At 27.9% G+C, this 25,315-nt stretch overlaps 1 protein-coding gene across 2 annotated transcripts in view; it reads left to right on the top strand.

Moving 5' to 3' along the window:
- Positions 1-25,315, top strand: part of LOC148233726 (junctional adhesion molecule B-like) — a 560,268-nt gene that overhangs the window by 26,724 nt on the left and 508,229 nt on the right. For both annotated transcript variants that reach the window (XM_088188561.1, XM_088188562.1), the window contains exon 2: positions 20,200-20,581. In XM_088188561.1, coding sequence (XP_088044687.1) covers positions 20,401-20,581 — 181 coding nt within the window. In that variant the 5' untranslated portion in view covers positions 20,200-20,400. The remainder of the gene's footprint in view (positions 1-20,199; positions 20,582-25,315) is intronic.

The following is a 25,315-nucleotide window of genomic DNA, read 5'->3' on the forward strand; positions in this document are numbered from 1 at the left end:
GAATAGGTTGAAATTTTATATATAGATTTACAAACTAGTTAGGTTTTGCTCCACCCTAAAAAAAATTTAAATGTTTCAGATCAAAAAGTATGCATTATAATAAATTGAGCACTTTTCTTTTGACGCTCTTATTGATCATTTATTCGCACAGCATTGGCTAAATAAATTAATTTCGTTAAAAACGGAGAAAATTACGAATATATTTGAAAATTCGAATACTTCATCCATTTTTTATTATATATTCGAATAGCTTAAAACTATAAATAATTGAGAACCCTAATTCCATGTAGTGAATAGCATCAGTTACCTGAGATGATATGTTTTAGTCAATATATTTTATAAATCGCTTCATAGTGTTTCCAGATTAACTTATTTTATTTAATGAAAATTTTTTATCTGGATTATTTGGATCATGCATTGCTTGAATATTTCTCAGTCAGTAAATAGCTTTCCAGCTTTTGATAATTAATGCGCCAAACGATAACTAGTATGAGTTGCTGCTTCTTGTCTAGAATTCAATTTCTTGAAAATCAGCTTCTAGGAGTTAAACCCACGTTTCAATAGCTCAAATTTTCCTAACCGAGATGTTCCAGTAAATATTAAATAATTCTCCGAATGTTTCGTGTCGTATTGATGTTTCAAATTATATAATTTGAGAACAGCTATTGTTTCTTTGCAAATTAAACAGATTGCCTTCATTGTTCTTTGGCCCGCTATCCGGTCCGCCGGTCAAAATATATGCTTTAAAATTTTGTACTTGTGCTTAAACTTTTTTTCTATTTTAGTCTCCAATACACGAGATTAGTGGGATATATACGCTAAATATTTTTGTAGTATTTTCTAGTATGAAAATGTTCTGTTTTTGTAAGCTATTGATATTTTTAGTATTTTATGTGCTATCTCACACGCGGTCTTTCAATGAAGCAAAAATAATTGTTCAAAGACTCTAAATTAAATATTCAGAGCAAGATTATTTTAATATATAAAAAGGTATAGATCCTTATTATCACACTAATTGAGTATAGCAGATGGTTCCAAGTATTTAATATTTATTAATGATATAAAATTCAATGTGAGATACGCAATATAATGGTGCAAATATTAATATAATTACGATCGTTTAGATTTAAACGAGGCACCCGCCAGAGCATATTGTTTTTCGTAGTAAGCATGAAACACAATTACATGGCAACGGGGAGTTGGCCACCCCTGGAGAATTGCATCTCTCGCGTAAAAGCTTTATGTGAGCTTTTAGTGCATTAAATGTGCAAATAAACTGCCTAGTAAGCAATACGACGCCCAAGGAATAGCACATAAGTTTTATTGATGTAACAAAGGGATTATATGTGCATATTTAGTTTAACTTTATTTTTAGATCAAGCAAATTATCTAATCGTTATCCATTAAAAAATTTAAGAAGTCAAGCATTTTAAAACTAGCATAACTATTAACAAAATCATTACATAAATATACTGTCGATTTGATTAAGTATACAAGTGTCCTAAAAACCACGAAACGTTAAAATCTAGTGCCGGCTTGATAAAATGGTGGTTGTATACACATTTTCAAATTAGCCACATTTCGCGTGTATGGCTCTGAACATGTGTTAATCGTAAACTACACATATACAAGTAGTATTTCCGTAGTTTTGGGCGTTGCGAGGATTTTGTAGTCGCACGGGTTGTTTCCGTATCCCACGGGCGCGGCATAGAAATTGAAGGGTTTTCATTAACCGTTTAATCTGGAAGCGCTCCACGCTCCCCAGAACTAGTACTTGGGGATTATTGTTTGGAAGTTGGCGTCGCAATAATTGTAGCAACTGTTGTTATGACCGGAAGATTTCCACCCGGTGCAACCGCCGCAAAATTTTCTAATTAGTTGCTTTAAGAAAAATATCTCATGCGAAATCTGATGTAAGCGAATATCATCCGTTGGCTTCATAAGATTCCCATGTCATCTGGACGAAGTACCGTTACACGAAAGAGCATGCTTTATCTCTTTCTTCGTTGCACGCGACACCACTCCCACTTTTATTTCTAGAGGATCGGCGTCAGTTCTGGATTGTTAAATGAATAAATTTGATTAACCTACAATACCACTAACTTCATTCCATAATTTTACTACTAAAGTATCTGATTTTTTTAAATTTTGTGCGGAATTTCAACGATATTTTAAATAAATATAATTATTATAGTCATTATTAAATGTATTCCTACTATTTTTGTTTCCAAAAGCAATAAAATATTGATATTTATTATAAGAAAAGAGCATTATTATATAATAAAAATAAAATGGTAAATATTTCTTTAGAAGCGCAGGGTAACATCCCCACGGTGTATGGCTGAGAGGCAAATAGTAGTGGATTCTAATTAGAATGTAACGATAAACCGTCGAGTTCGATAGGGAATCTTATGATGCCATCCGTTGTATTAATTCGAATTTATAAGTAGCTCTTACAATATAATGAGTAGCTTGCTTTTCAAAGATCTATTTTCATATTTTCACTCACCATCTAATGAATATATGGCCGTTTATATGTAAGTAAGCTCGTTAGTATTTAAAAATATATTTTTAAAATAAACAAAGAGGTGATTCTTATGGTCCAGTAAAAGAAACAAGCATTATTAAGAATGACTTTAAACTGGGCAAGCACTAGATCGAGCTACTCTTCCTTGTCCTTAGAAAATATTTTGCTTATTTTTTTATTTATAAAAACTTTCAAGGCTTTGTTTTAATATTATATTTACCTAAATATCATATTGTATTTTTATTTTATTTAAAATATTTTTTAAAGTTCTAAGAATCTATAGATCTAATTTCGGTCTAATATTAATTATATATGTAAAATTACTTTTGCGAAACATAAATACATATGATAATTTCGTATATGTTATTATCACTTTTTGAATAAATTCAATATTTACATAAGTTTGTATATTGATATGTTTGGTATCGTTATGCTATGATAACTTCCAGGTACGCCAATTAAAACAGGTTGTCTATCAATATCATGAATTATTTTTAAGATTTTTTGCTTAAATACAATATTGCTATAAAATGTGATGTACCTTGTTTTCAAAAATAAACGGTGCTAAACAACCGAAAAAAATACATAATATTTCTGTAAATTCTCAAACAAATTGTATTAGCATTTTTAATTTTTATTTTAAAAATTAATAAAATGTATCGTATATAACATACCATTAATTAATAAAATACTTTGAACACTTCAAATCAATTAATATCTCTAAAAAATCACATGTGACATTGAGCGAAAAACTACAAGTTGTAACTTAGACTGATTACAAATATATGATTGATTAATTGATAGCGTGAACTTGAATTGATTTGCCACGAAAGTTTAGAGTTCTAAAAAATTTAGTTTATATTTATGTAAAGTCTTTGTGATGATTGTTTAAATTTATTAAATTTTGTAATATTACATAAGGGTATTTTTATAGGGCAGCTGCTCAGACAAATGTATTCTAAATGAAAACAATGAAAAACATAAAAAACAATAAACCTCATCGGATAAACAAACTTTAAAATATTTTATCTTAGATCAGCGATTTCGATTTAAACGCCTGAAGGCTTTTTTGCGTTTTGCATTGCAAATACCAATTTTATCCAGCAGAGTCAAATTTTTCAAAGGCTCTCTCTTCCATATTTTTTACGGAATGTTTATTTTCAAACAAAATCGCTATTTAATAACGCGCAAAAAGCTCATAAAGTTTTATGAATTGTATGTTTATAGACATTCAGCAACATATGTGATTCTCCTTTGAAACGTCTGCCTTTATAAAAGCTAAACTTTATAAGTAGTGTTTTTTTATATATTTTTTTATCGCTGTCCATTGCTTAGTATACAATTTAAAAATTACATTAAAAATATTTTTAATTATTATATTGTAATGAAAAATTCTATACAGATATTTTATAAATGGCTTATATAATCAAATTTGCTTTATTTATTTTAGTGTTTTAGAAGAAGTTAACAGAAATTTAGGAAAATAGAATATATGTGTAAAAAACCATACTCACAACTTCACATTGACATATTTGTTGAGACTTTTTAAAAAAAAATGTATTATACAGGCTAAATCTCTTTATTGTTCATTAACTTATCTTTCAACTAAATCATTAAAAAATATTTTCAGTAAAGCAAAATAAATATTATAAAAATTGCATTGTATTCAAGTGGACTTGATATCTATAAGAACTTAATTAATTGAGTATATTTCTGGTCCTTAATAAATATCACCACTCGTACAGTTATATATTATATTTTTTTCACGTTTAAAAAATGAATCTAAGCTACTAAACAATTTAGAAAATTGATCTATTTGCGTTTTCATTAATTATTTTTTTATTTATTTACGAATATTATAGATTATTTGTCTAACCTAATCTTTAGTAAGCGAAGAGTGTAGAATTTTCTAGAATCAAAAGCATCAAAAAACGATACTTAACATTAGTTCACGTTACTGAGCAGTCAAGAATTCTTTGATTAGCTCGCTCGAATTTTGTACCCAGGGTTTGTATAGGCAAATTCCTATTGTTATGCCACCTTACTGCTGGAATCACGTCTGATGGCACTGCAGAACCTACGTGTCGGATACTTGTCGCTACCTGTTAAACGAGCTTCCAGACGGATGTTCACCTAGACGAGAGCTCGGATTTTCCAAAGCTCGAAGGGGGATAGAAACCACCACCCACGTCTCGGTGTACATATCCGTAGCACAGATTTGCATATAATTAGCATCCGCGCACATCTTGCGGGTACAATTTCCTTCGCTGAATGCACTTTATGATAATGCTCCGCGGCAGTGATCCGAGAATGCTTCTCGCTGTTTCGAGAGAAAGTTTTCGGTGATACAATTGGCGGTGCTCGCTGCTGAGGACAATGGAACGTGGTCCATGAGCTTTGTTTTGCTTTTTGGGTATTTTATGTGTGCCAATAGAAAATATCCTTTAATTTTTTTTTTGATTTTAATAACATATTATAGAAAAGCAGAGAGAAAAGCTATTTTATATATTTTTAAACCCAAATATTTTTTTTTATAATTTGAATATATAAATCATAAGGTATTAAATAAACTTTAATTATATCATTTTCTAGTAATCATTTCAAAAGTATTTTTCGAAATTTATTTTATTTCTTAGGATATACAAAAATTAACTCACAATGTGAGTTTACACTGGGGTTAGAATAATCAGCTTCTTTGATTAAAATTTGCGAACTGACTTATCTCTGATAACAACAGAGATTAAAAAGCAAAATTTAAAGTATTGTGATTGATTTACACATACATAATCATATAGGCTTTTATATATATTATATGTTATGTTGTATGTACTATTTGGATAAAAGATACTCTATATTTTTAAATAAATTCATAGAAGATCAAGATTTTTTTTTGATGGTATTTTCTACCAAAATATTATGATATCTAGAGTCTCCAATTACTCGAACCATCAACTACTCGAGTATCGAATATTAAAATTTTAAAATACTCGAGTACTCGAGTACTTTCGAGTATTTACCAAATGTACCAAAATAGCTATTATTCAAATTCGTGCACATATAAATAAATAAATAAAATACTTAGTATGTTAATTTTTACAATTATTTTAACTTCACGAACATACTTTTTAAAAACAATAATGCAAAAAGTGTCTCGAATTTAATATTACTGCTAACATTTGGTTTTATTATTCCCGTTATGGAAAAAACCCTTTCCGTTGCTGTTGATGTTGGTCTTAATGTCATTAACGCGTTGGATAAGGCTTCTAATTTATATCTGTTCGCTTTTTATAGATATAACATTTTTTGAACTCTCTTTTTATGTTCTCTTCTTTCATTCCCTTCTCTGCTTTTCTCTTATTTCCTTCGACTATTGACAAAATAGTATTTTGTAATTCTTCTTGAATAGATTTTTTTTCTTAACGATATACAATATTCTACTCCTTCTGATTATTGCGAAGAATTTAAATCTATATCCTTCGAAGATGTATTTGGGTGAATCCCTTTCACTCTAGAGCTAAACGGTTCGCAAAGAACTAACTTTACTTTAAATGCCTTTAAAACAGACAATTGTTTTGATTTATATTTTAAGCTGAGGGATCAGTATAAACAATTTACAACACTTTACGCTACAACTGCATAGTCATAAAACCTAAAAAAAATTTTTGTTGATATTTCATATTGTTCATTGCCATAAATTAGATAAGTCGGGACTGTTTAGACAGTCCAAAAGACTGAAATATTTCAAATTTTTTTAATTTCGAGTATTAATCAGAAAACACAAAAGAAATTTCTCCGTCGTACCCACTAACATAGCCGACGACCGGAACTATGCAACTATGGAACTATGAAAAATTTTTACCTGATAGTAACCGCTCTAGCTCGGGACTTCTGGCATAAACGCCAAATAAAAGCAAGACGTTAACCTTTACCGGACCGAGTTAAAGTTATTTTTGTTTCTGAAATATTTCAAATTTTTTTAATTTCGAGTATTAATCGAGTAATTTTCAAAATACTCGATTATCAAGTACTTGAAAAATAGACAAAAATACTCGAGTATCGAGTACTTGATTACTCGAATTGGAGACTCTAATGATATCGTATTGCTCTATGAAGCATTAAATTGAAGGTTTTTTAGATGAATATATAACAATATTTTATATAACACAATGGGAAGGATTAAATTTACCTTGTCTTTTCTAATCTCACATATGTGATTATTTAAAAAAAATCGAGTGAGGCGTATTAAAAATAAAAGTATTGAAAATTCTCTAATAATAATCTACCATAGTTTATAAAAAATATCTTTATAGTATATTAAGCAGTTCTAAAATTGAGATATTGCCATCCTCAACTTATATTTTTGCAAAAATATTGTTCAAATGAATATAAGCAGCATAAGAATATAAAAATCAACCCTATTTAACTATTGTAAACAAAGTTAACTCAATATTTAATGGGTAACTATGTTATATTGTTTTCATTATTTTAAAAAAACAAACAATGCTATATTTTCATTTGGAATAGAATCTTCGTTTATCGTTCAAAGTTGTTGCGCACTCATTTCTACGATATTTCACCTGTCTCGGGTAACGCGAGGCAATAACACCTGAAAAACAATTTTCAAAGTTGAATCCATTGTGTTTTGTGCGGATTCGCGGCCTCAAAGAAACTTACTTACTCGATCGTAAGGCTTTCCGGCAATACACACACACACAAACAGATTCAGGCAATCTCTCCGCTTGTGAAACTTAACGCACGACTGTTTCCCAATCCTTCCGAATGTTGTTTCAATCAAATCCCGGTAAACGCACGAAACGAGACACATATGAGAATTTACGACAATGCGAAGTGCGGCTTAATTAACTCAGAATTGCCTGACGTGTTGCGATGGAGAAAATACCGATTAATTAATCATTTGTATCTTGTTGCTTCTAGCTAAGGTGGTGGGTTTTGAACTTTCGTTATGTACTTTAATAAAAAACATTATTAAATACATTAGGAGTTTTTAGAGTAACCTTTTTCTTGTTAAATATATTATATGTAGCATTTTTCTTTATATTTTCAACATTTTTAATTAGTGAAAAATATTTTCTTATCTCAATTTACATACTACTATATCTGTGATTTTATCCTTTGTAAAATATTTTTAGATATTTATTTAATTTATTATTGTATGTATATAAATATATATACATACATCTGGGAAAGACAATGTATGTCATTGTTTCTAAATTATTGAATAGAGAAAATAATTTTTATGCCTAATGAACAATCTAGTAATGCTCAATGAACAATTTAGTAATGCTCAATGAACAATCCAGTAATTAATAAAGACTGCAAAATTCTCATGCTTATGAATCAACAAAGGTTTAATGAAGGCATACACTCGATGTAATGATTGCACATAAAAGTGCATTACAATCAAGAATTACAATGAAATATAGAATATGAACTTGAGTATAGAAGTAGCAGTGAAAAAAATATCATAGATTAAATTAGTAGGTTTAATATGAAATTTTAATATTAATATACACATGTTAATTAATCTTCCTTCAGCATATTAAGGTTTATCTTTGTTCTCTTTAATATACTCACATTCTTGATTTCTATGAAGTTTATTTCAACAATATAATCGATTTAATGTCCTGTTTTTTCTTGCTATTATATATATATGACATTATTTTTATTTAATTATAAACTGTAACTCTTTCTAAATAATAATAGCTTCCTCACTACAATAGAGTATATATATATATATATATATATATATATATATATATATATATATATATATATATATATATATATATATATATATATATATATATATATATATATATATATATATATATATATATATATATATATATATATATATATATATATATATATATATATATATATATATATATATATATATATATATATATATATATATATATATATATATATATATATATATATATATATATATATATATATATATATATATTATATATATGTAGATGTTTAAGGTTCAATTTAAAATATTTTGCTTTTAAAGTCTCTCTCACTCAAGGCGGTTTTGATTCCTTTACACAACAATTCAATGAACCTTCTCTCACCAAGTTGCCAATTAATTTCTAAAAATTGCTCCATTTTCCCCAACCAAACACTTCAGACACACGCGCGCGTGCATGATTTTAAATAACCAACCGGGAACTTATGCCTAAATTATCAAAGTTAAGGGAAGTTTTCGCAGCCGGGGGCGGTTTTTCGCCAGGGCATCAAAGGGGATCTCGTTTCTGCCAATAATAGAAAAACTTCTCGTGTGTAGATAATTGATTGGGTTTAGGGAACGCACCACTATGCCTGAAACTTTTCGTTTTGTCTGCGCCAAAACAATTTGAGAACGACCTTCATTGTTCCCTTTTATCGCCACTTGCTTTGCGCCATGATTGAAATTATCAAAAGTCAAAATGGGAGCCCCTTTGCTCACTCGATCCGAAAAAACAATTGTCATTTTACTCTACACACGTTTGAACATTTTTAACATGTTTTTTATTCACTTAAAACCCTTCATTTTTACTATTATTTTTGTTCGTCCTTGCACTTATTGTATCAATTGTTACTAAGGTCGGTAAACCAAATATCAGTATCTCAGTATTTCAAATAAAATCTGGTACAGTCGATGGTTGGTTTTATGTATGTTTATCAAAACAGAGAGAATGTATTATTAATATTTAATTTCGACATGCATCAGGTAAACTGCGGTAAACATTTTATTATTAGGATTTTACCAAGCATTGACGAGATAAATATATTGTGTAACAAACGCAAACTTACACAAAAAATTGTAGCTGCTTTATGAATGTATAATAAATCCTAAGATATTAAAATATTTACCTCATTATTAAACATTGAGTTTCCTATCAAGTGTATGCGCAAAGATTCTTGTAGTTTTTTTGTGAAAAATAACGCAAAATATTTTATAATAAACAAATAAATATTTTTTACCCATTTCTAATGCTCTAATAGTTGTTTTATCAGGTATTTGTTATTTAAAAAAATACATATTTAAATTGAGAGAATGCTTCGCACAAATAACTGTTAAGGACTGTATTTATTATTATTATTTTATATTAAATACATCTTTTTTGTATATAAGTTGTATACGTTTTTAAATTATATATTTATATATATTTTTATTTTATTTACAAATAAATACTGTTAATAATATAATCCGGCATTATCAACCCTAATCACTAATATGTTTTAATTTGACAAAAGGCCTTTAGCGGATTTCTCTCAATTTATCCATCTTTAAATAGATATTTTTTAGCTTAGTCGATGTTACGAATGACTAAAATTTATTTATTATTGTCATGTATGTCTTTGTATATTTTATAGTACATATCAAAATATAGATATCATTTAATTTAAAAAAAATTTAAGATCACACCTCTATTTTTTCCTGCTCAAGTAAAATTGTGCATTTATAAAATTTAATCGTTTTGTTATAAATGAGTTCTGAATTAGGTGAGAATAATAAGCCAATGGTATTTATTATTGAAAATATCAGCTTTGCCTCAAGTCTTTTGATCAGTCCTCTGTACGAGGACTGATCAAAAGTAAACATATGTTTTGGGCCCATTGTTTCAATTTGTTTTTAATTGATTTATACCTGAGACGCCAAAGGCGTTCAAACATGAATTTAATCTCGATAGTGTTTCGCTTTTCCATTCGCTTCAGATAAAATATATTAAATGTACTCTCTCTCTCTCTCTCTCTCTCTCTCTCTTTCTCTCGAGAAAATTTTAATTTTAAATGAAGCAACAATATTGATATTAACTCAGCTGCGGTATAAATACTTAGGTCAGAAGGTGGTTCTTTTGCATTTGCATGCGATTTTAATAATCTTATAAATTTGCATGGTTGGTGTGAAGATTTCCATGAATATATTTCAAAGAATCTAAGGATCTGTTTACTATTAGTAAATAATTATTTATACTGTACAGTTATGTAAAATAAAGTTTGTTTTTATGCAATTGTAATTTTATCTGCCTGAAACTCGATAGAATAACATAGAAAATTTTAATTAAAAGGTGAATTTTAAAAATATACACACAGAGAGAGGTTTTGCGTAGTCTTTATGTTTATCTTGTTAAATATGATTGATTTACAATGATTTTTTTCAATATGCAAATATTTTTTTAACGAGTTTATTATATATAATTTAAAAATTATGGCACATATAAATATTGTTTTCGCGAACTTATGAAAGGAATCATAGTGAATCAGAGACAATAAATTGTTGAAATTTTAATTAGATAGTAAAGTAGCATAAGCAAATATCTCAGTGTTGCTCTTTCATTTGGGAATTCAGTTGATATATGATCACAGTTTATTAAATAAAATACAGCTCAATATTGTTTACAAGTATTAAACATTTATTATATTAAATATTTTTATAGCCACCGCTTAAAATAAATTTGGGCAAAAAAATGTAAAATTCACAACCTCTAATCAAAGAGCGACGTCGGAAATTTCCTTCTGAAAAGGATAAGCTGATATCGATTCTGACATGTAAATGCGACAAATAAAGCACCTGTGGAAGTGTGTCGCAAACGTAAGGGTGGTGTGTACCCTTTTCATTCAAATCGACTTCCTACGAGAACGAACTTTGGAGATATATCAAAAGAAATTGGCGGAGGGCCGCAATATCGTGTATACCGCACGAGCGTTTTGCGCTAGATATGTAGCCGGGTATTGTGCGAATATGAAATTTATAAAATGTGTAATATGCAGAATATACATAATATATGTGACGGTAAAAATTCGAATGTACGCACCGGGTAAAAAATGAAAAATTTAATATTTTATCCAAAGAAAAATTAGGTCGAACGTTCGTATTATGTATTGGAAATCGATAGAAGCCAACGAAATCTACGTATATCTTAGCAACATAAGCGAAATTTTAAATGGCGGATTGCTCAGTATTTGGCTCTCAAAAAGATGTGTCGTATCTTAGTAGGCTTTCAAGAGATCTATATTCAACATCACGTACTTGAATTCATATTTTAAAAATAAGTTTAATAGAGCAGTGTGACACTGTGAGACGTGAAAGTTACAGTTAAAATCTCACATGAGATAAATTTTATTTTTTGTCTAGATCAGAATCAATGATTTATAATACCAAACGATCAAATAAAGTTTTTTAAATTCATGATTTAAAAAAATTGCGTGTAGTTTTACATACATATATAAATCATGTAATTTTACATGTTTTTTATTCACTTCTTTTCAAAACCACGTTAAATTAAATATTATGACGCAAATGGCGATTGACGATTATCAACAACCGGTCGTTTTCCATATCTATCTAGTAAAAAGCTTTTTCGCCTCCAATTAGCGAGTCTCTAAAGCGATTATTTTCACATTATTCTGCGGATACACGAAAAAACACACAACATCCTTCCTGTTGGCGATAAATTCACCACAGCTCGTTCGTTATCTTCCGGAAAATCTTTCAGGATACGTGGCGTGTCCAAAACGGTATCGGCCGTCATTAGTACACAAAATACATCACTTTTATCTGGAATCGTTCCTCCCAATATAGATCAAAGGGTAGCGTGCAAATGCAGAACCCTCCTGATTCCAGTGTGTATGTACATATTCGAAAATGGAAGAAGAAATCTAAAAAACTAAACAGACTTTCTTATTTTTTATTCAATTTATGATAGGAGCTGCGTTGATTTATAACCTTTCTAGGCATGTTTGATCTGAAGAGCCTTTGGCTACGTTTTATTACCCGTCTGTCTTCTTGTATCGTGTTAAACATCATATTTTATATGCTTTAGCGCATGTAAACTATCATAAAATTCAAAAGTATTGCATAAATAAGTAACTTTTTTATTATTAAATAATTATCAAAATTTTTTAAGAAAACCATTTTGCATTTTATTTGATACATTACTTAATAAGCATTAAAAGTTTATATGAAACATTGTTAAATGTGCACTATCAATTTTAACATAATTAATAAAGAAAGTTGATTAACTAATAAGCTAGTAAGTCTTGCAGTCTTCTACTTAGATTATACAGCTAATCATTAACGTGATTTTTTAGCCTTTGTTGATATGATAAGATAAATTTTTACGTGACTTTCGTTATTGTCTTTATCTCAAAGAATCAATAAAGATTAGCGTTCAATACGTATAATGGTGCGTTAACAGCACACTTTGTATAATCTCTTGGTTTGAAGGTTTGATACTGCCTCAGAGCTGGATTTTGGATTTATATATAGGTTTCAGGACCATTAACTTGTCTAATATTGGAAGCAATTAATTTTTAAACATTAGGCAATAGAGTTTTCTCAATTTTATACTAAATTATTTCTTTATGTCATGTTCTTTCTAGTGTAGTTTAGCATTTAATGTCATTCCCAAATACTTTACCTGATTGGACAAACAAATAATTTGTTCATTGAGGTACGCCGGCACTGATTTATTATGTTTGGTTATTGCTTCTATGTTATTATCATAAACAGCTAAGATTTCATGTGACTATAAGGTTTCTTTCATCGTTACTGGTGTAGAATAGGTAGAGTAAAAAGCACAATACATCTTCCTGCAGGACTTCAGCTTTAATTTTCTTGAGCGCAGAATAGACATTTCCATAATTAATTAAAAAAAAAATATCTGAGAGGTAAAATTTTAGCACATTACTTATATTAGCAGGTAATATGTTTTTAAATTCATAAAAAGGTTTATTGGGTCACACCATATTAAACATTTAAGAAACATTGAGACAGAGGGTGGAGCAGATTTTTCTTTCTTTCACTGCCTTTTCCGTGCTTGATATTCTAAGTACATGTTCAATGGTGATTATAAATTATCATTTTCCCTTTAATTATTGATGTTATTTTTTGGGTAGAAGTTTTACAAACAGGTAGCAGTGAAATTGCTCTGTAAGATGTTAAAATGCTTGTTTTTAGAAGCATGATCACTACAGTAATACACGCAAAAGATTGCGTTTATGATCTGAATTATCTTAAAACGTCTTCTGATCAAGTCGTATCCAGGAGCTTTATTAGAATTAATTTTATTTTTAATCCTTTACTAAACTTATCTAACAGTAGTATATTTACAAGAGGTTCTTAGTCTGGTACTGTTTTTTTTAAATAAATAATTAAAGTTAAAAGGTGCTTTAACTTATGAGTCTTTTAATAGCTTTTGTTGATTTTCATATCAGCGAACTTAATTTTTTTTTTTTAATAATTTGTTGAATGTTATTTAAGATTTTTTAAGTTCGCAATCCATTTGTTTTTAAGTTTGCATTAGGTCGATTTTTATTCGCAAGATTTATTTTAAGGTTTTTCTAATTCTTTTTCTTCAATTATTTAAAATTAAGTTTTATGATTTTATAATAATGCTTTATCTGGTATTTAGGATAATGGATAGGGTGTAAGACTAAGAAATAAGTTTATATTAGGAGTCTGTAAAAATCTTTATGTGATAAAATTTATATACAACGTGCTAGGGAGAATAATGCATTACCTTTTTATACTTTTTATGCTACAGTTTTTCTCGCGTGAGCTTAGCGATCTTTTATTTCGTATAAAAACCAAACTCTTAAACTTACTATGTACATATATGGATAGATTCATTATTTTGCATTTTGGGTAGAATAAAATTATTAGTCACCATTTGTATTTGTCAATAAAATGAACGATATCCAATAACTACAATTAAATTACTGTTAATTAAACATATTTATGTCCTGAAATGGTTTGTGTACTAATATTTTCATATTATTATTTTTTTATATTTTTATTAAAACTAATAAAACACTTAATTTAAATGTTTATAAAACAAAGTAAAAATAAATATTCACTTTAATTGAAGGAGAACTATTGATGAGAAGCACAAGCAGGTATATAAGTTGCCGCACAATATTTGTTTTTTTATTAGGAATGAATTAATCTTATCACGAAAAAATCATTGCTAGTTTATTTTTTAGCATATATTTTCATTGTCGCCATATTTAAAATTCTACAAAATTTCTATCACTAAATTCCACTTCTTTAGTCTGAAAAATGGTATGCAGTAATATATTTTTAAATAAAATTTTATTTTCTCCTTAGAAAATATGTTTGATTATCATTTTTTTTGCCAACATTATTATTTATTTATTATTTTATTTTATTAATTTATTTAGCTTAATAGCTTATCTTTACATCTAACAAATTTAGTAAACATATATAAAAATATATAAAAAATACATAAGAGAAAGAAAAAATAAAAATATACAATAATAAAGTCTTAATATTATAATTTATTTCTATATGTACGAAGGTGTTTTTTTATTCCATTTATGAAACCCGTTATATTTTTGCTGTTTCGGATTTCTCTTAGAAGACTATTATATAAATCAAAACCTCCGTACATAATTCCCCTAGCCGTACTCGTTTTCTTATACTTAATTATCTTTAAATTTTCTTTATTTCTAGTATCATATTTATGTACATCTTTATTTCTTATTAAATACTTATTAAAATATTTTGGTAACACATTATTTTCTAATTTATATATAAATACTAAAACATTCATACTCAATATTTCTTGAACATTCAACCATTCTAATCTATCAATCATACTTTTACAATTAGTTAATCTATTTTTATTTAATAGTGTTGCACAATAATTAAAATGAGGCAATATTATATTTAATAGTGTTGCACAATAATTAAAATGAGGCAATATTATACTATTGTAAATTATTTTTTTGTATTTATACTTAATATATTTCTTAATCTAGATAATAAACCTATTTTTCTACTAATTTTTTTTAATATGTAATTACAATGTTCTTTAAATTTTAATTTTGTATCAACAATTACTCCTAAATATTTTATATTATCCACTATTTCTACACTAGAGTTATTTATTACTATTTTGGTACTATCATCTAACACATTTTTATAATTAAAAAACATACATTTAGTTTTATTCTCATTTAATTTAAGTACATTATTCTTTAACCATATTTCTAATATACCTAATTCATTATTTAAATTATTTACAATTTCTTTAATGTTATCACCTATGCAATACATTAATGTGTCATCCGCAAATAGATGAATTTTACATTTTTTCACGTTATTAACTATATCATTAATATACAAAACAAATAACAATGGTCCCAATTTAGACCCTTGTGGTACTCCATAAGACACTAATTTCTCTTCAGAATATACATTATTTATTTTAACTTTTTGTTTTCTTTTATATAAGTAATTATTAAACCATCTTAAAACTATATCACTTATACCTATACTCTCCAATTTCTTTAACATTATTTTTCTGTCTATTGTTTCGAAGGCTCTCTTGAAATCCAAGAAAACTGCTCCAATGATTTTGTTTGTATCCTTAGCCAACAGCCAATCATTTATCACTACTTGTAATGCAGTTTCAGTCGAATGCTTTTCTCTGAATCCCGATTGTTGTTCACATATTATGTTTTGAGAAGTAATAAATTCCTTTAATTGTTTGATTATGTATTAATAAAATAAAAATAAAATGCCATTGTTTTGTTGTAAAATGTTAAAAATATAAACTTAGTTTATTAATTATTTTTAAGACCTTTCCAAGAGTAAAACATCGTACTTTAGTAATATACATAATATACTCCCTTTGCATATAATTTGAAGCACGACATGTTACAAATATTAGTATTTTTAGTTGAACAAATATTTCCGTTCATCACATAAGCATGCAACACAGTTTCTTGGTTCAAGTGCGATAGCGCGCAACCCCACGTACGTTTGAGAGCCTTTGTTTGAATCCCACAATGCAGAATTATTGCTTGACAAATATTTGCATACGACCTTATCGCCACACGTATAAACCTCGTATATATTATTACATACACACATATATACAGGTAAGAAATCCGATATTATAACACGTGGATGCAAAAAGGTTACGTGTACGTCGGATCACGTAGGCGAGGGATGGGGGGAGGGACGGGTGTGGAAATCTAAGGACGCCTCTGGGAAATCATAATCCTGTTTGTGTATGAAGTTAGCTTCATAATGCGATAGGAAAAATTGAAGCACTTGCTAAATCGAATGGCTGTGCACCGGCAATTTTTCGCGATAAGCAAAGTTTAATTTTATTCGAAAAGTTTGCAAAACATTCTGCGAGTGTTATTGCGGCGTGTGTAAAATAATAATCGCCTGTCCCAGGTACTCGCTGGTGTTGTAATAACTTAATAAAATGTTGAGTTTTAAATAAGTTGTAAGAATAAAATAAAACATCCTTACTTTTTATGGCATTTTTAACATATTATTTACTCGTTTTCCAAGTTTTTACACTTGTTTTTATAGAGAATTTTATTCGCGATATATAAATATCTGAAGTACTGAAGATATCAATTTGTACATAAAGCCATTTTTTTGATAAAAATATAAAATAGGCCCAATAGATTAACACCAATAGACTGCACGTAAAACGATAATATTTTTATTTTAATTTATATATGTTATAATATATGATTTCTAATCTAATAAGCAATGTGTTGTATAAAAAAGGGGCAATAGATTGTTTTGAAGGGTCATTTTTTAATTCTAGCACTGATTATCCGAGTTAAAATTTAAATTATTTTAATTCAATGCTTAATTGGTTTAATACATTTTTTTCTATTAATACAAGTCTTCTATAAAACAGTTAACTAAATATTTATTTTTATTTTTTGTAATCAAAAATTAAAGTAAAGTTCTTGATATTATTAATTAAATATATGTGACATAAAAAGATTGTAGTGCTAAATTCTTGTATATTTTTTAATCTTTGCTGTTAAAATTAGTTTTTAGAGATTGTATAAAAAATTTAAGCTACAGCTTTATAGAAAATATTACAATATAATGTTGATTATGACGCAAAACAATTGACCTAAGCCAACTACAAAAAAAAATCGATTTATTTTATGGAGATGCAGAATTAATGTTTATATTGCATTTGACTATTTTTAATATTCAATATAAAAATTTAAGCGAGTAATTAATAAGTCGATTGTCATAAAAAACATTGTCGATAATCCTTAAATAGTGAAAATCTACTCATATGCAAAAACGTATTTATTATGTAGTTAGGTATTTATTTAAAAATATCAGTGGCATTAAAACGTGTTAATTAAATATATGTGGCTTATAAACTGTTGTACAGTGTTTAAAAATATTACTATGTATAGAAATACCTTGCAAATACAAGCCATAAACATAGTAAAAAATAAATATAAATATAGTAAAAAATTATTGTAGCTTGACCATCTACTTTTAAAACTTTTTAGAAAGTTATGTAAATTCAAGAGCTTGAATTGTTAATTTTTTATTCTAATAAACTATTCTGCTACTTACAATTAAATTATAGAACTATAATTAATATTAAATAATAAGCTACTTCAGCTTATAGAAAATATATTGTATGTAAAAAACAAGAAAATAGTAGTTTTGAAATTGCACAACATGTTAAAAATGTTGTGCAATTTAAAGATTTTTTTTTAAATAAATAATTTTGATTTTTCGGTATATTGTTGTATTTTTGACTGGTTAGCGTATAAAATAAAGCAAAGTGAGCCATTTCTATGTTTATGTAATTGATAAACATTAAACACAATAAAAGATAAATATTTTTATCAATAAAAAATTGCTATGTATTTTTTTCTGATTTATTTATATTATACTTATATATATTAATTTGATAAAATTACTAACTAGTTACGGGACAGTAAGATTTTGATGAAAAGTACTAATTAGCCTAAAAATATATCGAAAAAAAAAGGTTCGTGCTTATTTGAAGGTCAGTTAAAGAATAACGAACTAAGGTAGTGATAATTTAAAGTCTAAATTTGTAAATTTATTATAAACAAATATGTATTTAATAGCTTTAATAAATAGTAATAATTTTAAATTTAATAAAGGAGAAAAATATAAAAATATTGGAATTTTATTTTATTTGTGAAATGTAGTACAATGTTGCCAAAAAGTACTTATTTGATTTATTTTACAGCAGTTTTATTAAAGCGTTTAAAAAAATATTTAAGAATTCCATTGAAAGATATTTTTCATAATGTCATTTTAAAATAATATACAAACATTAAGTTTTGAAGGAATTAACTAAAAAAACATTTATTTATATAATAAATGGTTTCCATATTAGTACAAAAACATGTTTAAATGCATATTTAAGTAATTATTTATTTTCTGGGAAACCTGAATTTTAATTAAAAATGTTAATATATTTTACAAAGACAGTAAACATAAAATTAAAACTATTGTTCTTTTACACTAAATTAAAAGTGCCCCCTAACGGCGCTCGTCAATTATGCCTCCACAGCCGTTACGTATAAATAATGCATTTGGCGAGCGTGGCCAAAAGTGCAAACTGCATAATCAGAATCATTTGTCGAACGCTTTTTGGAACTTACATGGAGCAGGCATTCCGCCAAAAAGCCTGATGTCAAACTGCATCGGCCGCAAATCCACGCCTGAAACTAGCTCTGACACCACCCTCTGACGTTAATCCAGGGTTATCATCTGGGTACATTTAAAAAAACATCTGTCCTATTTCTGGGGGCAGATTGGGTGAAAAGGTTAAAAATTTCCACCTAAATCGATAATACTGAAAACGTTTGTTTTATAGCGGGTGAGCAGAATGCCGATTAGTTGGTTATCGATTATTCAGGGGGTGTTCAAAGGGTTATGTCATAATTCTGGATGTTCAGATTTGATCATAAAATAAAATTGTGGAGGATATGCAAATATATAAGTATAAGTTAAGTTCTTATATATTAATATTAACAACTATTCGAATATTTATTTAACGGTTTGATTTTTACTTAAACATTTAATAATAATATAATGACTGATACATATTTTAATATTTGCATTTTAAATATCATATAACTAAAAAAACTCCATTCAAGTATGTATTTGTTCCGATTTACCTCTAAATAAAATTCATACATAAACAGGCCACGTATAGTATTAGCGCTATCATGGCAAATTGCGAAAGCTTTAACGCAGAGCTTTAGCGCTATTTCTACGAGCTCGGATTTTGGGGTAGCTTTGAGCTTTTCTTATGGTGATTCCTTAACGTCACTTAGATGCTTCTTTACGAGTCGATATTTCGCCAACCAATTCGACTAATCGACCGTCTAAATACGCTCATTTTTCATTAAAAGCCATCGATTCATATACACATGCAATAATAGTATAAACGCCGTATTTTTTCGCGGCGTCTTGTGTAATATCGTGAAAGGGGAAAAACACACATATGTTATGGTATTAAGCCTGAAAAAGCTGGAACTTTCCATCACGTAGGCTCTTTCATTAGATTACAATACTGAACCGAGTTACGACATCCGTCGTATTGGTTTCCATACCAACGACAAATAATTTTCTTCTTGTTTCATAATATCGTTGTATTACATATTAACAGTAATTAATTATGTATGTATATGTATTGTAATATCAGAATGTTCGCTCTGCTTCACATTTATAATACGCTTGTAATTCGTTTCTCTTGTATTTAATTCGTATTCGGATTTATTTATACATCATTTATATTAGAAGATGAATATAAAATAATTTAATATAGATCATTAATGATTTTCTTCTCTTTTGTCAACAGGTCACTAGAATGCACGACATGTCATTTCAGCGCTGCCGTCGAAAAATCTAACAGTCTTTAACTACCGGTTATATTGTTGCGAAAAGTAATAGTCAATAAATTTCGATAGTGACATAAAAAATAAATCTATATATCAGTGCCGGCGCCGGTGATTAAATGTGCGTCACGTAAGTGGCAGTTTCAGAGGATCTAGGCGCAAAAATGGGAACTCTCAGAAAGAGGAGATGGTCTCATCCGGTGACCTTGTCACCGCACCACTTCTTCGGCCTGACGAGGCTAAAAGTCTTCTACGTCTTCATACTACACTATTTCTGTGCCATGGCGTCCACTTCGATACCATCTGGGAGTGGAGCTGGTGGGGCAAGCGGCGGAACTGCAGGAGGTTAGTACAATAATATCTTTAAAATTAACCCTAAAGCGTCAATTTACATATAAATCAGCAAACTAAGTCTTAAAAAACAACATAAATTTAGAATATTATTTTACAATAGGTTTTATGTCAAACATAGCGTTTTATCACTTTTTTCCAGAAATAATTAACCCTCGTCAACATGGTTTTGTGTTATGGTTTTAATTTACTGACTTACAAAAGTTGCATATCGAAATTATTAGTTTTTGGGTTAACTTGTGTTTAACTGCTTATCACATTTAATAAAAATATACATACAAAAAATTCTTTAGTTTCTCAAGACAATTTAAAGTTTGATTAAATTTAAAAAAAAGTTAACTAGACTTTTATTAATTGTTACTACGTTATATTATTTGCAACTAAAAAACTTTTTCTACAGTGATAACCAGATATTAATTAATCGTTATTTACTTAAATTATTTGCTAGAAAAAAAATGTTTTTGTCTTTCAAGAATACTAATATTCAAACCCAAATAACAACTTTTGGCTAAAATTTACTCAATTTGGTATAACCATAGTTATACCAAATTTAATCAATTTCAGTATAATTAATAATTATTTGGTATGACTATTTAAAGTACAGGTACAATAAAAACCGTTATTATTTTTGTGACGTAAATTTCATTTTTTGGTTCATTAAAATTAAGTATTTTTGATATTTATTATTTTTTGGAATACAGTGGTCAGTTGGAACTAGAGTCTCCAATTACTCGAACCATCAACTACTCGAGTATCGAATATTAAAATTTAAAAATACTCGAGTACTCGAGTACTTTCGAGTATTTACCAAATGTACCAAAATAGCTATTATTCAAATTCGTGCACATATAAATAAATAAATAAAATACTTAGTATGTTAATTTTTACAATTATTTTAACTTCACGAACATACTTTTTAAAAACAATAATGCAAAAAGTGTCTCGAATTTATTATTACTGCTAACCTTTGGTTTTATTATTCCCGTTATGAAAAAAACCCTTTCCGTTGCTGTTGATGTTGGTCTTATTGTCATTAACGCGTTGGATAAAGCTTCTAATTTATATTTGTTCGCTTTTTATAGATATAAAATTTTTTGAGCTCTATTTTTATGTTCTCTTCTTTCATTCCCTTCTCTGCTTTTCTCTTATTTCCTTCGACTATTGACAAAATAGCATTTTGTAATTCTTCTTGAATAGATTTTTTTTCTTAACAATATACAATATTCTACTCCTTCTGATTAATGCGAAGAATTTAAATCTATATCCTTCGAAGATGTATTTGGGTGAATCCTTTTTACTCTAGAGCTAAACGGTTCGCAAAGAACTGACTTTACTTTAAATGCCTTTAAAACACACAATTGTTTTGATTTATATTTTAAGCTGAGGGATCAGTATAAACAATTTACAACACTTTACGCTACAACTGCATAGTCATAAAACCTAAAAAAAATTTTTGTTGATATTTCATATTGTTCATTGCCATAAATTAGATAAGTCGGGACTGTCGAACAGAAAACACAAAAGAAATTTCTCCGTCGTACCCACTAACATAGCCGACGACCGGAACTATGCAACTATGGAACTATGAAAAAATTATACCTGATAGTAACCGCTCTAACTCGGGACTTCGGGCATAAACGCCAAATAAAAGCAAGACGTTAACCTTTACCGGACCGAGTTAAAGTTATTTTTGTTTCTGAAATATTTCAAAATTTTTTAATTTCGAGTATTAATCGAGTAATTTTCAAAATACTCGATTATCAAGTACTTGAAAAATAGTCAAAAATACTCGAGTATCGAGTACTCGATTACTCGAATTGGAGACTCTAGTTGGGACTCTAATACAAATATTTGAATAATCGAATGATAATTACATTTTCCGTAATTCTATTATTTGTTAATAGAATATTTTTCTAGGTAGTCGTAAAGCACTCGTTCATATTTATAGTAGAATATACTGTACAAATAGTATTTCTTTCTGAGAAATAATTCTCGAGAATATCTAGAAAAAAAATTAAATCCAGAATTCACAGTACGAATATTTTTAAATATTTTACAACCGCTGCATTTATTATACAGTTGCATAAGAGAGGATGTGTTTATGCCAGTCAGTAGTTTTAGTAGAGGCAAAAAAATGTTTACGATTTTTTCAACTACTCTAATCGGCCTTATCTTTGCTTTAGTAATATAAGAAGTACAATACTAATCAGTTAAAAATAAAGCGATTTGCTTTGTAATCATCAGATTGCAAAAATGTATGAGTACTTTCCACGGAGTTTTTAATTCACCGTAAAATTTTCTAACAAAGATGACTGATTCAACATTAAATAGTATGTGCTTTTACCATGGTAATATAATAATACTGTATGATAATGTACAAACTAATATATTTTAATTGTATACCCTTCTTAGGGTACATTTATATTTTAATTACTATAAATATTATAATATATTTTACCATATTAAATATATCTAAAACAATACTCCTATAATGTAATATTACAAACATTTTTTGATTATTCAAATTGCTTGAATATTCTCGAGAAAATCGAGAAGTGTAAATAAAAATTCGAATTTCTCAGAAAATTAAAAACATCGAGAAACCATAATGCCTATATACAGATATGTTATGTATTGATAGGCACGGGTAGGCACCCTCTGCTCTTTATTTTTTTGTTCATAAGAGCCATGGACTAACTGCTGAAAGCTATTGTGTAGAAAAATAAAAAATACAATTTTATAATTGCTAAATTTTATCAGATGCTAATATTATGGAGCTGTGAACTTTTATCACAAATAATATTTAATTAATATAGTCATATTTGTTTGCCCATATCAATATGTAGCTACTGCAATATATTGCTAAAAATAAATCTCACATTGATAGTCTTTTTCTTAAATAGTGTTTTGATATAAAATTTTGTTAAGCTGGGACCAGAAAAATATCTATGTATGCACTATGAACCTGTATTTAATATCAAAACCGTAATTTTTATTATTTTTTAACTAGACAATTATATTCGAATATTGGAATATATTATAATTTATTTAGAATATTCCTAATTAAAAAACTAAGGTAAGCCCTATATAAATTAGCGTTGGTAATCTTTTTAAATATATTAATATTAAGGAATGGCAAAACGAAATTTTCTTAATATGTGATTTTATCATTAATGTGCTATACAACACAAAGCATATTGAAGTCATAAACTACATTAGTAGCATTGTCTCGAGTTCCGAAGTAAATCTTTAATCCAATGTCAGTGCAACATGCTTCTCAGCCAAATAAGCACAACCTAGTATTCTGAAAGACAGCGACAGTTATTTGCAACTGACCAATGAGTGTCACTCACAGGACGCAGGAGTAAAGCAAAAATCTAATAAGGCAAAGTTGAATATTAACAAAGCAATATTAGACACAGTATCTCGAACTCAAATAACGTAACAGTTTTTATTTGCCGGATTTTTTATTCAATCTATTGACTTTAGTACAAAGACTAATTGAAATAGATTAAACATCATCAAAAAGTGACTGATAGAAATTTAATTACAAAATATTTTTTGACAGCTGCAAATCGTTTTTTCTCAATTGTCAAAATTGATGTCTGGTTACGACTCAATGTATTTGTTGGAATCCGCATTTATTATTATATGTATATATAATTATATATGATTTTAATATGGTTATTAACATCATAATACATATTTACGATTATCATTTTCAATGTATAACCGCATCGCTAAAAATATTCACAAATATGAACAGTGTCAAAGATCTCTATAATAATATTTTAATTATGTGTTTTTGCAATTTAAATTTAAATTGTATATTTTTATTTCTTACTGAAATATCTGATAAATGTTACATTTATAAACATTTTTAATTGGTAGATCACAACTATAATAAATTGATGTTGTCTTTATTAAAGAAATGTATTGTAAATAGTATAAATTATACTTCCACTAGTTACTTTGAAACCGTGAAAATGTTTAAGGTAGTGTACAATTCAATACAGGTGCGTTACCCAAAAATACCGTTTTAATCGCATCGATTGACTTAACCCACTTTTTCCACAGTTAACACAAATTACACTTCTTTATTACGCTCAGGCCGATATATTTATGGTGGACCCTTGGCCCACGCACATATTCAGATATTCTATAGCCTTTAGGTACATACAAATGGCAGGATACTGAATTTAACATTTATTGCCACGCATTACCATAATAAAATAGTTGATATCGCCGCGTAATTTGATGGGACGTTATTGCGAATGTATGATGCTTTGAAAGGTTTTTTTTTTGTAACCGTTGTTATTCTTTAGTTGTACTCTCAGATTATTTATGATATCGGGAACTGTAAGAAAGTAAATAAAACATAATGGTTGATAAGTTGTAGAGCTGAATTTTCGCGCATTGTCAGATAAAGTATCATATATAATATCAGCCAAATAAAAATGTTTACTCATAATATGTGTAATGGTATACACTTTTTTTATAAATCATGTAACAAAATATTATTTTGTGTATAAAAAAAACATTACAAACTATTTTATTATTTACTATTTTGAACGTTTATTTTTCTGTTCTGTATTTCACAAGCAATATATTTTTCGTTACACGTAAAATTTTGCTACAAATGTGAAGGGTAACTTATTAAAATATAATATTATTATTTAGATCCGCACTTACATTTGCACTTAGTTTATTTTTAAAGATACATTTTTT

This window comes from Plectrocnemia conspersa, unplaced genomic scaffold (genome assembly GCF_051122295.1).
Source record: "Plectrocnemia conspersa isolate PC_06_02 unplaced genomic scaffold, ASM5112229v1 ptg000007l, whole genome shotgun sequence".
NCBI lineage: Eukaryota > Metazoa > Arthropoda > Insecta > Trichoptera > Polycentropodidae > Plectrocnemia > Plectrocnemia conspersa.